At 42.4% G+C, this 15,870-nt stretch overlaps 1 protein-coding gene across 1 annotated transcript in view; it reads left to right on the top strand.

Moving 5' to 3' along the window:
* CDK15 (cyclin dependent kinase 15) overlaps positions 1–12,903 on the top strand; it is a 114,379-nt gene extending 101,476 nt beyond the window's left edge. The window contains exons 17-18 of the mRNA XM_032638476.1: positions 9,485–9,626; positions 12,036–12,903. Of these exons, the coding sequence (XP_032494367.1) occupies positions 9,485–9,594 (110 nt within the window). The 3' untranslated portion in view covers positions 9,595–9,626; positions 12,036–12,903. The remainder of the gene's footprint in view (positions 1–9,484; positions 9,627–12,035) is intronic.
* Positions 12,904–15,870: the final 2,967 nt, after the last annotated feature.

Here is a 15,870-nt window from a genome sequence, read left to right as displayed (position 1 = left end):
TTGCCATCAAGTGTCAAGAACATATTAAGTACTATAAAATTTGAGGGAAAAAAGAGGCTTGTCCTTGACCTCAAGGCTCCTATGAAGTGGGAGGAAAAGAGGGTGAGGAAGAGGAAACAGGACACTCTCATACACATATTAGCACAAATCATATCTAAACAGCTAAAGTCTGCACATAATCAGCTACAGATGTTCAGAGAATATGTGTGCGCTAAAGGCAATTCTTTGGAGGAACTAGAATAACTCAAGTAAGATGGATGAGACTGGAGGTGACGCTGGAGTAGAATTTGGAAGGAGGGGAGGGACGTGGCTTGGCATATGGGTAGAATAAAGGACATTCCACCAGACCTACAATTCTTACGCCCTTCCTGGTACCTCACCCCAAGCTTTAGCCCCATCCACTCCCCCACTCCCATCTCAATCCCCTCTTCCCAGTCTGAACCCCTAGATTCCCCCTTCTTAGCTTTCTCCTCTTGGGCTTGGGGCTTCCAGCTACCACTTCACGCAAGTATACACACTGGGGGTGTACACACACACACACACACATTCACGCTCCCTCTCTCCATTTAAAGAAACTTCTCCCATGGGCACTCCTCCAGGATTTATTATTCTGTGTACAGAGAACCACTGGGGATCTTCAAAGTTTTCTGGGCACCAGCTTTTCCTTGATGAAGAGTAATTAGGAGAAAATCACTGTGCAAACTTATGTGTTGTTAGAAACCTGGGTTTTGATTCATCCTGGTCATCTGAAGCAAAGCCACCAACACAGGGACTCTGTTGTGTGTGTGTGTGTGTGTGTGTGTGTGTGTGTGTGCGTGTGTGTGTGCATGCACATGCAGGTGTAGGAGAGGGACCAATCTGTATTCCTTCTCTGTTCACCCAGCCACAGAGCCCAAATCTACTTTGACACTTTTAGAAAAATGAAAAGATGGAATCTTGCAGGAGCCTGCCTGTGCTGTCGGGGAGACAAGGAGTGCTCACAGCAGGAGGGAAGTTGACTTTTCTTTATACATATAGGGGTTTTTCCATGCAGAGTTTAAATTATGCCTGATAAAAGGAGTTTCGTGGATGTTTCAGTTCTTTCAAATTCTCCTGGCTTCCTCCCAATTAAATGAGGTTTGTCAAAGCCACAGGGCTCTGCTGCTGTTGCCTCGGCCGACAAGCACTTCCTGCAGCGACATCTCGAATCCCCGAGGGAGAAGATGAAAGGGCCAGCGCCAACAGACAGGGGAAGGGGGGCAGATCGGGGTGTGTGTGTGTGTGTGTGTGTGTGTGTGTGTGTGTGCGTGCGGGGGGTGCAGAAATAGGTTTAGAGACAGATCGACAGATAGGATGTGGACAAGAAGACAGGGAAAGCAAAGGTACCAGGATTATTGGAAAGAAAAATAGAGTCAGAGAGAGCAGCCACTGGGGCCAGTTTGTGTACCTTAAGAACATTGGCCGTCACCAAGGGCACGTCTTCTAAGGGTGCACTCCCTTGGCCGGGCAGTGCCAGCCTACTTTTTCATTGTCCGTGGCAATGAGCCTTTATTAAGAGCCTCCTTTGCAGACAGGAAGAACCGGCCGGTTATCACAGTTCCCAACCCTCAGGGACACAGAGTCTCCATCCAAGGGGTGGGCTGCCCCAGTCATAAGAACTGTGCAAAAATAAGACATGATCTTGTGAGTGGTGTGTAAAGAGAGTTTCCCTGCCATAATTATGCAAGAAATTTTGCTCTCTGGTGGCAGTATGGAATCACTTACGGGGTTATATTTGTATTATTTTATTATTCTGGTTTTATTCCGGTTGCAGGATAACAAAGTTGTCACTTTAAAATATATTCTGTTTCCCCTTTGATCTGGGAGATTCCAGCTCTTATTGTCTGCCCTCTGACGAAGACAATTTAAGCATGAAACCTGAGGCTGGGAACCGTGTGAAGAGTGGAAAGACAGCCTAAATCCCAGCGGAAGCAGGGCACAGAAATTCCCCACAAAATGCAAGGGTTGCTCTCATCCATCCATGTCTGTTTTCACGAAGCCGAGAGGTCCCAAACAACACTGTCCCTAATTTGTGGCAGTAAGCTTATGGCCAGAGGAAATCGGGGGGTCACTTGCCACGAAAATCCAGGAATTCTGGGCTTAGTTCCCTTTAGGAGCACATTCTTAAGTGGAGAGGCATGAATACTAGAATGGCAAGCATGTGGGAATTTCTGCCAAGCACTGACATTTTCCCTTATTGACTTTTGAACACCTGAAGAAACATTAGTTGAAGGAGAAATAATTGGTAGTCTCTCTCAAAACACACCCAACAGCAAGCTAATTGCTTTTGCAGATGGCCTGGGAGACACTCTACCCACTCAAGTCATCTGCTTACGGCCACACTTGTGGTCCTCACGGCTGAGCCAGCAGTGCAGGACATCAGCTGGGGCAGCTAGGACCTAAAATTAGGCCCTTGGCAACTCTCTAATCTTAGCTGCAGGTTCAGCTTCTTCCTTTAATTCCCTTTGCCCTCAGCATGAACTTGGGCTCTGGGAAAGGAACGGCTGTTTAACAACTTGAGAGTGAGGGGAGTAGAAAATCATTAAGCTGCCCCTTCTAGAAACTGGCTCCACTCCGTTCTTGCAAGGAGCCTTCCAAATGTTACCCTTGGAAAGTTAAGACTGATTTTGGAACCTAAGCCATTTTGAACCACAGACACTGATCCACAAAAGTATTTTTTATCTCGGGCAGTAAATGCCACGTGATTTAAGAGTCTGGTCCTTAAGCCATGGTCCTTGATCGTCAGGACATCAAAGGCTGTCTCTCTCTGTGAGTTGGTCCCATTTTGCTTTCTAAATCCCAGACGTGAGTCTCTCCCATTCCTTCCTGGTCTAAATCCCCCTTCTCCTTTAAAACAGGTTTCAGCATCTTAAAACAAAAAAACAAAACAAAACAAAAAACCCCTACAACTTAAAAGCTTGCAACTGATTTTGTAATTTTGTAAAAATAATTTACCAGAGTCCTTCTTGTCATCATATACTTTGGTACCTACAGGGATGGAAGAAGGCATGGCGCTTACCTCTACCCTTCATCACATCACCCTAGTATCTATACTCTGGTAGTTCTTCAGCAGGCCTGATTCCTATTGCTCCATTAAAACCTGAGTATTTTTTTTTTTTCCTTCCGGTACGCGGGCCTCTCACTGTTGTGGCCCCTCCCGTTGCGGAGCACAGGCTCCGGTCGCGCAGGCTCAGCGGCCAGGGCTCACGGGCCCAGCCGCTCTGCGGCATGCGGGACCCTCCCAGACCGGGGCACGAACCCGCGTCCCCCGCATCGGCAGGCTGACTCTCAACCACTGCGCCACCAGGGAAGCCCGAAATCTGAGTAATTTTTTGTTTTGCTCCAATAAAAGAAGTTCAGGACTTCTTTTAATAATATCTCTTTAGTATATTTGAAGATCCCTTGATATCACTTTCTAAAGCTCACTTCTCTAGGCTGACTTCCTTTGACCTCCACCAAACATACCCAATATAGATTGTTTATTTTACCTTTTAACTATTTTGCTTCATTATTCTATTCTGAACCGATTCCAATTATTTTGCTTATCTCTGAGACTATGGACCCACACTAGACTCAGGTTTCTAACATCCTGGGAGAGTTATTTTCCAGTTCATTCATGGACGATTTACTGAGGGTCTATTAGATATGAGATTGAGGGATACAAAAATGAACTAGTTATGGACTCTGTCCTCCAAGAGCTTACAGTCCTTAAGGAAGTGAAACAAGTATATAAACGGCCGTAGACCAAGTGTGAAGTGCTCTGACAGTTCAAAGGAGGTGAGATTAAACTCCAGCTGTAGGGGTCCAGGATGGCTTTGTGAGTGGGTCTTGAAAGGTGACAGGGTCTGGGTGGTTGGGGAGGAAGGATATCCAGGGAGAGGAATGTCATCCTCCTCTGAATGCCATCTACTATTATCTGAAGGTATCTTCTCTTTAATAAGTACAATCCTGACTCATTCCATCCTAGGTCTTAGTCCTCATCATTGTATGCCTTCTTGCAGCAATTTAAACATTCTTTAACATGTACCAGCAAAGCTTAGTTTAGCTCTTTGTGTGCTAATGATTTCAAATCTACTCTGTTTATTGCTTTTATTGTCTAGTCTATTCAAAGTTTAACCAGAATATTTTGTCATTCCACAGGCCAGGTTTCGGAGGTTGGGTTTCGTAGGGAAGAGGGAAGGGAGATTCCGAGCCAGGTCTCTCAATCCTATTCTGCTTCTAGGAGTTTATAACCTAACTCAGACCACTCTGTCTACCTTTTTTTTTTTTTTTTACATCTTTATTGGAGCATAATTGCTTTACAATGGTGTGTTAGTTTCTGCTTTATAACAAAGTGAATCAGTTGTACATATACATATGTTCCCATATCTCTTCCCTCTTGCGTCTCCCTCCCTCCCACCCTCCCTATCCCACCCCTACAGGCGTTCACAAAGCACCGAGCTGATCTCCCTGTGCTATGCGGCTGCTTCCCACTAGGTATCTGCCTTACGTTTGGTAGTGTATATACGTCCACGTCACTCTCTCACTTTGTCACAGCTCACCCTTCCCCCTCCCCATATCCTCAAGTCCATTCTCTAGTAGGTCTGTGTCTTTATTCCTGTCTTACCCCTAGGTTCTTCGTGACATTTTTCTTTTCTTAAATTCCATATATATGCGTTAGCATACGGTATTTGTCTTTCTCTTTCTGACTGACTTCACTCTGTATGACAGACTCTAGGTCCATCCACCTCACTACAAATAGCTCAATTTTGTTTCTTTTTATGGCGGAGTAATATATACAATGGAATATTACTCAGTCTGTCTACCTTTGAAATCCTCCATGAATCAGTACTTAAGAAGCAAGTTAGGAAGTGTCCTCCGTAACACACTTCTTTACCTTCTGTGCTCACTGTTGTCCTCTACCCACTCTCATACGTTAGAATACAAGATGCTGGGTTGAGACGTGGCTCAAGATGTTGTGTAGAGTTAACATTGGTAGGAAAAGTTTGGGTAAACCAAGTCCCTCAGCTCTACCAACTGCTTAAGTTGGTTAAATTTGTTAGCATCGTGGACTGAAAGAATCTCCAAATAAAGATAAATGCTTCAGGAAAGAGTTAGAGACCCTTTGACAAGAAAAGGATCTTGGGACACATTATTCCATGTCTTCGTTATATAGATGAGTCCCTAACACCCAGAGAAGAGGAATAGCGGCCGCCATTTATTGGGCGTCCATGTGTTTTACATAAATTCTCACTCAATCTAGATACTAACTCTCAAATCTGGAGTTATTATCCTCATATTACATATTAGAAAACTGGGGCTGAGGGAGGCTAATTGCTCAAAGTCATACAGCTAGTAAGTGGTAGAGGCAAAATTTGAGTGTAAATCAGACTCCCAAGCCACTGTCTTCCACTTCTCATCACTGCTTGCTAAAGATCACAGGGAAACTTAGTACTGTAACACAACCAGGATTAGAACCAAGATCTTGACTCCCAGCCCTGCGACCTTTCCACTCTCTCGTCGTGCTCTATGTTTATTTTAAAGCCTTCCCAGGAAATATGTCACATGTTCCCAGGTAACATGTTCAATATCTCACAATTAAGAGGGCTCAATTTTATGTTTAATAAAGACTCAAGCCCCTGACCTCTTCCTTAATCCTTAATGTCATCTGGTCTTAGTTTGTTCTTTCTTTTTCTTTTTTTTTGTTTTTTGGTTTTTTTTTTGTTTGTAACACAGTCACCCTTGGATTTTAAGATTTCTTAATCAGTGCTGGTTATTGTTTTTCCCTTACTATTACTTATTCAGTTTTGTAAGAAAAATATCAGGATCCAATGGAAAATTGGGTAAAGGCACAAAATAGCAATTTACACAAAGGAAATGAAAAAAACATACCAACACATGGGATAAATAGGCAGTCTAACTAGTGATTAAATAAATACAAATAACTGTTAAAGTAGTTATTTTTTTCCCTCAACTTAATGACTCCTAACTCCCAGAGCTGGGAAGATTGTGGTAAAATGATTCTCTGCAGATGGTGGTGTAAGTTGGGGCAACCTTTGCAAAGCATTTTGCCATACCTATAAGGAGCCATAAAAATGCTAACAACATTCAACCCTATACTTTGGTTCCTGGAAATTATCCAAAGGAACAATTGAACAGAAAAGAAAGAAAAAAAAAAAACCAAACCCTAGATGCATAGAAATGTTCATTGTGGTGTTGTCTATAATTTTTTTTAATTCTGAAAGATAAAAGAAACTCTAAATATTCAACACAAGAGAACTGATTGGATAAATATTGTTATATTGACCCAGCATACAGTACTATGTAACCATTTAAAATGATAATTCACAGGAGTGTGGGGTAGTACGGAAATGTTTACCTTATGACACAAGCTAAAAGAAAGGATACAAAATTCCATATTATAATGCACCTGTGAAAATGTATTATGCATATCAACAAAACTGGAAAGTAGAATACAAAAATAAAAATGCTCTTCTAGTTGAGGGGAATTGTGGGTAATTTTTTTCCTTTTTTCCAAGTTTTCTTTCATGTTGATGTTATATTGCCTTTATTGTTTAAAGGAATAAAGTAAGACAAATGGTACAGGGAGTTCAAGCTCTGGATTGAGAGTTTAAAAACTTTTCTTCTTTTTTCCCCCAGCATCACATGCATTATTGGCCCTCATAAACCTCAATTTCTCAATCTGCACAATGGGTTAACACTAGTTTCCTGCACCCCAGATTGACAGAATATTTATTTTATAAAGCTTTTAACTCACTAATTTCAAGGGTTCACATAAATGCCCTCCTGGGAGAATGAGAGGAGGGAGGGAGAGGAAAAGATAAATAGGCACTAATTAATTTTAAACGGAAAGATCATCTGCTTTAATCGGAAATGCATGTGTGCTGTGCCCCTAGTCAGAGTTTGAAGTGCACTCCATGTTAGTTAGCAACTTCAATTTAAAGTAGTGTGTGATCCTTTGGGCTTTGAAGATATGAAGCCTATATACATACACATGAGCTAAAATTACCGCTCAGTCACGGAGGCTGTGTGCACTATGAATAATTAAATGCACTAAGCAACTCCAGCTGACGGATTGATGATGTGCAAGAGTAGCACGAAAACCACGTGACAAGGAAAATTACAAGACATTTTGAAATGATGGTTTAATTTCCAAGCTTTCTTTTCAACTTGTGCTTTCTCTTTCAGCCATTACAGGCAAGTAGAAGAGATTTGATTGTCTTGTTTCCTGTGAAAGGTTATTTAGCTCCTCAATGCCATTAAGTCACTTTCTGCACTCCAGTGCACTGAGACTTCAGCAGGTTATCAGCCCAGGAAGAGTAAATGGAGACACCAGGATCGGGTTTCTAAAGGAAGGAAAGTTAAAGCAAAGTTTGAAAGCGGTGACAGCCAACAGCCAGGAGCTTAGGAACTCAATTAGACTGAAAGACAACTATCTCATTATCTCATTCCGAAATGATCTAAATACGTAAGAATCTCAAAGTTTTAAATAAACTTGTCCTACTGACTGTCTAGATGACTGAATTTCCCTTCTCAAAAAGTTTTTAAACACCCACATTTGTATTTATTTATTCTAAGCGCAAAGCAGCTGCAATAATTATGCTGTCAGATTCAGAAAGCTAATGAGGAGTCAGCAAATGGAGGGTTTTGCATTTGTGAGATGCTGCAGGAGAACCACTCGGCTGCTTTTTTTCCTTCTTTCTTTTTTTTCCTCTTGTTTTCTTTTTCTTTTTCTGTGAGTTGGGAAGGAGAGTCGGGCAGTCCATGGCCAAATTGAAATTCCTTTGATTAACTGGTTGCTTTCCCAGCACTGTTCTGCCACATGTTTCTCTCTCTCTCTCTCTCTCTCTCTCTCTCTCTCTCTCTCTCTCTCTCTCTCACACACACACACACACACACACATCCTCCTCCCACCCCCACCCCCACCCCCGTCTCTCTTTTTCTTCCTCTCTCTCTCTCCCTGTCTTTGTCTCTTTCTCTCCCTCCCTCTCTCACTCTTTTTTGCTCTCTCCCTCTCTCTCTCCGTCTCCCCCCGCCCCCCCCCGCCTCCCTCATTGCTATTGAGGAACTATTGCTTTTGAGGGACATCTTCATGCCGCTGTCCCCAAGGTAAGAGGACACTTCTTCCTGAGAGACGTTCCCAGAGTGGTTTGGACTTGAGTCGATCTGAGAGTAATCTGTAAAGTTTAATATGCACGGTTTATTTGAACTCTTTGACTGCTTAAGCTATGACCCGAGCTAAAAGAAAGTAGACTACAAAATTGCACGTTATAATGTACCTGGGAAAATACATTATGCATATCAACAGGACTTGAGGTCTCCCCTTTCCAGTCTAGCAAATATGTAACTCCAAACCGAAGGAGTCAGGGCCACAGCTTACCCAAGGTAGCCAAGACAGAGTCAGCATTGCAGGTTTACTTCTTCCCTTTGGGTGTGAATAGCTTCCAGCAAACAATATTATTACGGCATTTTATGCTTTCGGTGCACCAAAGCTGGAGCTTCTCTTTTTTGTGAAACTGTGTGGTATTGAGAGCAACCCAGTTTGTGCAGCTTGTGAGCCTTGGAAAAGCAGTGCCCAAGTGGAAGGATGTCCTGAGCAGGTTTTGTGGATGTGCTTTGGTGACGATGTGGCTGTTGCCCCGGATGTTTTTCTCAGATGGTATCTGTGCTAATGCTTGTAACGATGGCCACTGGTTATTAAAGATATATGGTGTATCAGAGCAACCCAAGACGTTTGGCACGTATTATCTTCTCTAAGCTGAGAGCAATCTGCCCGCAAGTCTTCTTATCCCCATTTTGCAGATGAGCCCCTTAAAATGTTAACTTTTAGAGGACGTGGCCCATAAGTTTAGCATAGTAAAGCACCCAGGGACAACACACATTTAACAAACACAGGCATTTATAAAAATGCAAACTGTCAGCATTCTGAGCTAACCAAATACATGAGTCTGAGGGCATAGGTAATATACATATATTTCAAAAACATTTTTTAATCTACAAAAGTTGCACCTTAGAGTCTATTTAAATGGATTGCCAAATGTATCTAATGTAACAGAAATTTGAAACTTTCCAAAACATTATCTAGCCCAGCACCATGCTCACTGCCTGTCACCACTGGGACTCGTGTCCAGACTCCTTGGCTTGATTTTGGCCCTTGTTAGTGTGTGTGTGGCTTCCAGTTCTACTCCTGTTTTGACCACCTTCAGCACCAAGGTGCCTTTACCCAAGTGTTCATTTGGTAGATATGCATTGAAGTGAATTGAATTGAAGTGAATTGAATAGGAGGCACTTGACAGCTATTCAGTAAAGTGAGTTATCCATGAGTCAGTATAAATTATTGATGTATGAGTCTGGCTTACATTTTGATGTCTCTTCGGGTGACAAATATTACAACAGACATAAAAAATACACCGTGAAAGATCCCAGGAAATAATATGTTGGTGCTTTTCTCTTTTCTTCCCTACAGTGGAGTCTTTATTTACAGTTTCAGGAGTGAGGCTAAAGCCAGAAATGTGTGACCTTTTGGCCTCCTACCGGAAAGGTCACCACCTAGCTGGGTTTAGCAAATGCTGGTGAAAAGAAAGGGCGAGATCACCAAGATTTTCCAGGTAAGTGGTTACAACTGTGTGGCTCCTTATGGATGGAACTGAAAATCAACCACTGTCCAGTGAAGACCTGGTTCATGGGTTCAGAGCACCTCTGTCCTGGGACCGGCTCTTCATTCCCACTCTGGACACAGGCCTCACAGGCTGTGAAAGGAGGATGGCAGTGTGCATCAGCTCCCACCGCCAGGGCACTGATAGGACTCCTGAGACAACCCTTACACGTCACTGTAAGGCCTTGAGCTGGCACATTGGAATACAGGACTCCACTGACATGTTAAGTTCCCTTAACTACGTACTTCTCGCTGTCAGCTGATAGGACAAAATCAGAGGTCAGGATGACCAACTGTCCCCACCTGCTCGAGACCAAGGGGTGTCCCGGGATGTGGGATGTTCAGCGCCAAAAGTGACACAGTCCCGGCTAAACCAGGACGGTTGGTCACCATAGTACTGCAAATGCAAATTACCACCTAGCCTGCCCGCAGGTGCCAGAGCAGACCTGGCTCAGTCCAGCACCACCCAGGAGGTGGTTTCGGAGGCCTACGAGTGTCCAGTCATCACTGCTACAGGCTTCTTAGGCTACACCTTTTTGCACCATTGCTTACAGGGAGTCCTCTCCAGGGTGAGCTCTGGGAACCATGAGGACCTGATAGGGAGGGAGGACCCATCCACAAATGTCACAGACTCAGCTGCTCTCAGCAGTCTCCTCCATCAGCCCAGGGCAACCCAGCCTTCCAAGGTAATCTTGAAGAGGAAGGGGCGCTGTAGAGGATTTCTGCAAAGCTACCATATCCTAAAGAGTTCTGCTGGTAGGCACAGAAAGCCAGGTGGGACAACTCCAAAAGCCACCATAGTATAGACATCCCTAGATCTTACAAGAGCACTCATCCTGGGCCTTCCATGGTGGGTAGAGGGGACAGCGATCTAGATAGAGGAATCAAGGTGAGACCCGTGCACACAGCCAGCCAGCCAGCCCTGCAGGTGACCCTGGCTATATCCCAGTCCACAGTCATTAACCTATGATTTGGCCACGCATCTGGCAACCACAGCTTGCCGTGCTTCCTAGCAGAACTTTTGGGACCTAGATGGTAATGACTGGCATACTCCCTGCACCACCCCTGCCCCGACGTCATTCACATGGCAGGATTCAGCTCTTTGCCAGTTTCTCTGTTAAAGGCATGTACGCATCAAGAACGTCTGCCTTTTGGATCTTCTAAGATCATTGTATTTAGAAATTTGGAAAGATCAGGGAAGTTTAGAATTATAGCTCTTCATCAGAGCATTTTATGAAATACTGAAGTTTATATTTTGACGATATAAAATTGGAATTACAATGGGCAATACAATCATAACACGGTATTTCCCAAGTAAAATATTTTCTAGAGCAGAAATTTTACTGTGTAATTATGCCATTTTAAACCCACCAGTTATGAGAACAGGGTATACTTTAGGATTTGCCCTTCATAAAATTATCAAAGACATTGATGGAAATGGTCTCAGATGGTGGTGCCCCGTAAGACATAACAATTATTTCTATTGTTATTTTGTTTTACTAAAGCCGCCAGGAGGTAGGGAGCTTACCCTGCCTCTCTGAACTACAGTCAGTTTCCGCAAAGAATCATTCATTACCTGTAGATGTAAACTGGTCACAATAGAAAATCAATTAAAAGCAGCGTGACAAACTTGGCGTCTGTGTCAGCCGTTGAGGAAGGGAGGGGGCAGGCGGAATGTGCACTGGAGCAATCTCCTGATGTCCCCGGGCCCTTGGTACTAATGTAAGGAGATAAAACCCGCAGGAGATGAACCACAACAGGGAGAAGCTGGAGCAATTAAACTGTTTAATAAACGGCTTGGGATCAGCAAAATCTGGGAGTGCTGGAGTTAGGGACTAAAAGTGGTAATCACATGGACACTTGGGGCCTGTAAATCTTTTCCACTAAATTGAATTTATGTTAAAATATTCACTTTTCAGGAGCTTCAAAATGTAAATTGGGATATTAGGGCTTATAACTAGCAGCAATGCCTGAAAATTAAGACTCTTAAAAGATCCTCAGAATGTCAGTTTCAGGTATGGAAAAACTGTATGCTAATGTCTACAACAGAGAAATGGAACTAAAATTTACTGGGTATATACCATTTGCCAGGCACTTTACACATATTATTTCAAAGCTTGGTGTGTTTTGAATAGTTAGGGTGTGGTGAGGTATAACGATAATTTGTACATTTGGAGGTAGATTTTGATTACCAGGGGTAAGATGCTGCCTCTGTTAAAATTTATTATCACCTTTTCTATCTATCTATCCATCTATATTTATATATAATTCCATCAATAACTTTGCAATAATATTTAACAGGTTTCCTTACTCAATCTGTTATTCATGATTCTGATTTTTTTTATTCTTCATTCACTTCCAGGGCTACCTGTATTGCTGTTTCCATTTTAATTTGCTTCCACTTATAAGAAGCTTCAAATCTAACTCCACACTGGACCAAGGGTTTTATACCATCACATCACCTGTGATGTGGAATATTTTAAATATGATGTCCAAGGCAACAGTGCATAATACTTGAGGAAAAAGCAGTGAAAGGTTATTGATGCTGTCATTTGCCTAGAATTTAACAGTGATTGGCTCAAAAACTAGACATACATTGAAATCATCTGAGAAGAGAACTTCTGAATAATTTCATTCATTTCGTTATTTGATAGAGTGATCCTTGGGCCAGAAGGAGTACAGGACAGACGAGAGACAACAATTGAAAGACTCTGGAGACAGAGCTGGTGCTTGCAGAGGCCTGTCACTCCTGTGGTCACTTACAATTTCCCACAACAAAAGGACTTCTGTGGCAAGGAGAGGATTAGTCTAAAGTTTAGAAAAGTCTACAGGGAAGGTGGTTTCTTGGATAAAGTTGTCAACGAAAGGAGTCTTGCTTAAGACTCTTTGTTATGATTTCCTAGGGGGCGCTTCTTCCTTCACTAACTGGATTGTCAAAACACATTACCACCCCATCCCAGCCAGATTTTGGGAGTTTGGATTGAGCTGCTGGTTAGAATTAAATTTCAGGCTGTCTCCTTCTACTGAATCCTAATTGTCTGTGATGACAGCAAAAGTGATGAGTAATCTCAGCTCTGACTTGATGGCAGAGATACTGAATAGATAGATAAGAGCAAAGAGTTCCAAAGTTGTAATTCAAGTCCTGTTGCACCATGAGATACACATGCTTGTGTGCACACACATAAGCCTCAAATAAAATGAGAGATCTGTCTCGGCTAACATGTGTTTCATTTTCTACAATGGGTCCTTCTAAAAGAACCTGGGGAAACTCAAATTACTTCATCTGGGGATGATCTACTCAGGAAATGTAGTAGCCTAGAAACCAGAGACCGCTATATAGCCTTTAGAAGAACAAGGAGGAACTAATTAAGAGAGAATTTAAAAATAGTACCTATGCACTCAGAGTCTGAGATGGAAGGAGGAAAAATGTACACAGATGGTCCAAAGAAATCTACCTTACTGAGTATTTGATTTTAGTAAGGCATTTGACAAAGCCTGTCCAGATATACCTGAAAGATGAAACTGTGTGGGCTGGATGATGAGGCAGATATATGTGCTCAAAGAACGGTGGCCTTACTGGAGAAAGGCCAGCAGTGGTGTGGTACAAGTTTCAGCCCTAAGTCCTATTCTGGTCAAATGCTTTTATTATTAATCACTTGAATAAAACTGGAGAAGGCACACAGTTTATTCATATAACTCATTAAAGTAAGTACTGTTATTACTCATTTATTACTTCCATTTTACAAAAGAGGAAACTGAGGCTCAGAGACGTTAACTAACTCCTTTGTGGTAGGACAGCAGAGGTAAGGTACACACCTGAGGTCTGGCAGTCTCCAATGTCTATGATCTTTCCAGTAATCACATACCTATCAAATCTGTAGAATACACAACTCTTGAAGAGGCAGCTGACATTTAGCATTGGATCATGATTCAAAAGCCTGAGATCTTGCTAAAGGCTAATGTGTAGCATTACACACCTATTAGAATGGTCAAATTCCAGAACACTGACAGCACCAAATGCTGTCAGGGATGTGGAGCAACAGGAACTCTCATTGTAGGTGGAAGTGCAAAAGGGCGTTGCCACTTTAGGAGACCGCTTGGCAGTCTCTTATAAAACTAAGCATACTCTTACCATAGATCCAGCAATCATGCTCCTTTGTATTTACCCAAAGGAGTTGAAAAGTTATGTCTACACAAAAACCTGCACACAGATGTTAATAGCAGCTTTATTCATGATCGCCAAAACTTTAAAACAACCAAGGTGTCCTTTTGTAGATAAGTGGATAAATAGACTGTGGTACATCCAGACAATAGAATATTATTCAACAGTGAAAAGAAATGGAGCGATCAAGCCATGAAAAGACGTGGGGGAACCCTAAATGAATATTACTAAGTGAAAGAAGCCAATCTGAAAGTCACACACTACATCATTACAACTATTTGACATTCTGGAAAAGGCAAAACTATAGAGACATTAAAAAGATCGTGGTTGCTAGGGGAGGGAGGGAATGTTGAATAGATGGTGCACAGAGGATTTTCAGGACGGGGTAACTATGTATGATACTATAATGGTGGATACAGATATACATCATTCATCAAAAATTTGTCCAAACCCATGGACTATACAACACCAAGAATGAATCCTAATGTAAAACGGACTTTGGATGATAATGATGAGTCAATGTGGGTTCATACAGTGTAACAAACGTAGCACTCTGTGGAGGGCGTTGGTAATGGGGCAGGCTGTGCATGTTGTGGGGAGGGGTGTATGGGAGCTCTCTGTACCTTCTGCTGAATATTGCTGTGAACCTGAAATTGCTCTGAGCGCTTCCCTGGTGGTGCAGTGGTTGAGAGTCCGCCTGCCAATGCAGGGGACACCGGTTCGTGCCCCGGTCCAGGAAGATCCCACGTGCCGCGGAGTGGCTGGGCCCGTGAGCCATGGCCGCTGAGCCTGCGCATCCGGAGCCTGTGCTCTGCAACGGGAGAGGCCACAGCAGTGAGAGGCCCGCGTACCACAAAAAAAAAAAAAAAAAAAAAATTGCTCTGGAAAATAAAGTCTATTAAAACCAAACCAAAAGAAAAAAACCCAGAAAATAAAAAAAGCTGATGAGCAACAGCCAATACATTCCTATCAAATTTCATCTGGTTTAATTTCTTACACTTTAGGCTTAAAATGTCAACAAGTTAAGTAAGGCTTAGTGGAAGTTGGCACTTTTAACTATAATATGAATTAATAGTATGTCTGGCTGCCCACAAAAGATAATGCTAATACTTGTGGCTGATATAAATGAAGGAATAAGAGGGTGTCCCAGAGAAGGGAATTAGTCAGATCACACCTAAATTATTGTTAAATTTCACTCTACCCATCACACTTTAAAAGAAACATCATATTGAAGTAAATATTTATTGTGCATCTATTAGTTTACAGATTTAATCCTGTTTAATCCTCTTAACAAGTAAGAGGTAGGTGTAATTATTCCCCGCCTTGCAGAGAAGAACGCAGAACTTAATTTAAGCATCTAGGATTTGATGCTCAGACTCTGTCCCCAAAGTCTGGGCTGCACGCTCCAAGGAGGGCTGCTAGGAGAACAGAGGGTACAAAGACCAGGGCACAAGAAGGAATACTCCAAAAAGGGAAAACCCAGGGGCAGAGAAATTCCCTTCAAGGAATTGAGGGTTCTCACGGAGCAAAGGGGCTGGCTTTCTGCTGGGTGGCTGTGGAGCCGGGACAAATACGTACATTGAAAGCTCAGAGATGGTATTTTTGATACAGCAGGAAGAGTTCTCCAAAAATTTCACCTGTCCACCAATGAAATGAGCTCCCACAGCAGTATTGGACTTCCTTTTTGCCCCAAACGAGATAGAAAGCTCTAGGAGGGATTCCCATATTGGAAATTAGAATAGCTGACCCCTAAGGTCCCATCTAATTCAAAGATGTCTAATAAGGGCTTTTGAAGAGCTGTGGAGCGACTATACTTGGAATTATAGTAAGATCCTATTGTTGTAAGAACAGGTAGGCTCGTTTTGGGGTTTTTTAAAAGGATTTTTTAAAAAGTAAAAATTGACAAAATTATTCTCTTTAATTATAATGGAAGATAAATCATGCTTGTGTTTCCTTCTTTTTCTCCTTTAATGAATGGATTTGCCTATTCAAAAGCTTAATAAAAATTATGTATGAAACACCGAAACATTATTCT

Source organism: Phocoena sinus, chromosome 7 (assembly GCF_008692025.1).
Source record: "Phocoena sinus isolate mPhoSin1 chromosome 7, mPhoSin1.pri, whole genome shotgun sequence".
Classification (NCBI taxonomy): Eukaryota; Metazoa; Chordata; class Mammalia; order Artiodactyla; family Phocoenidae; genus Phocoena; species Phocoena sinus.
The sequence above is the reverse complement of the archived record's forward strand: the minus strand, read 5'-3'. Positions and strand labels throughout refer to the sequence as shown.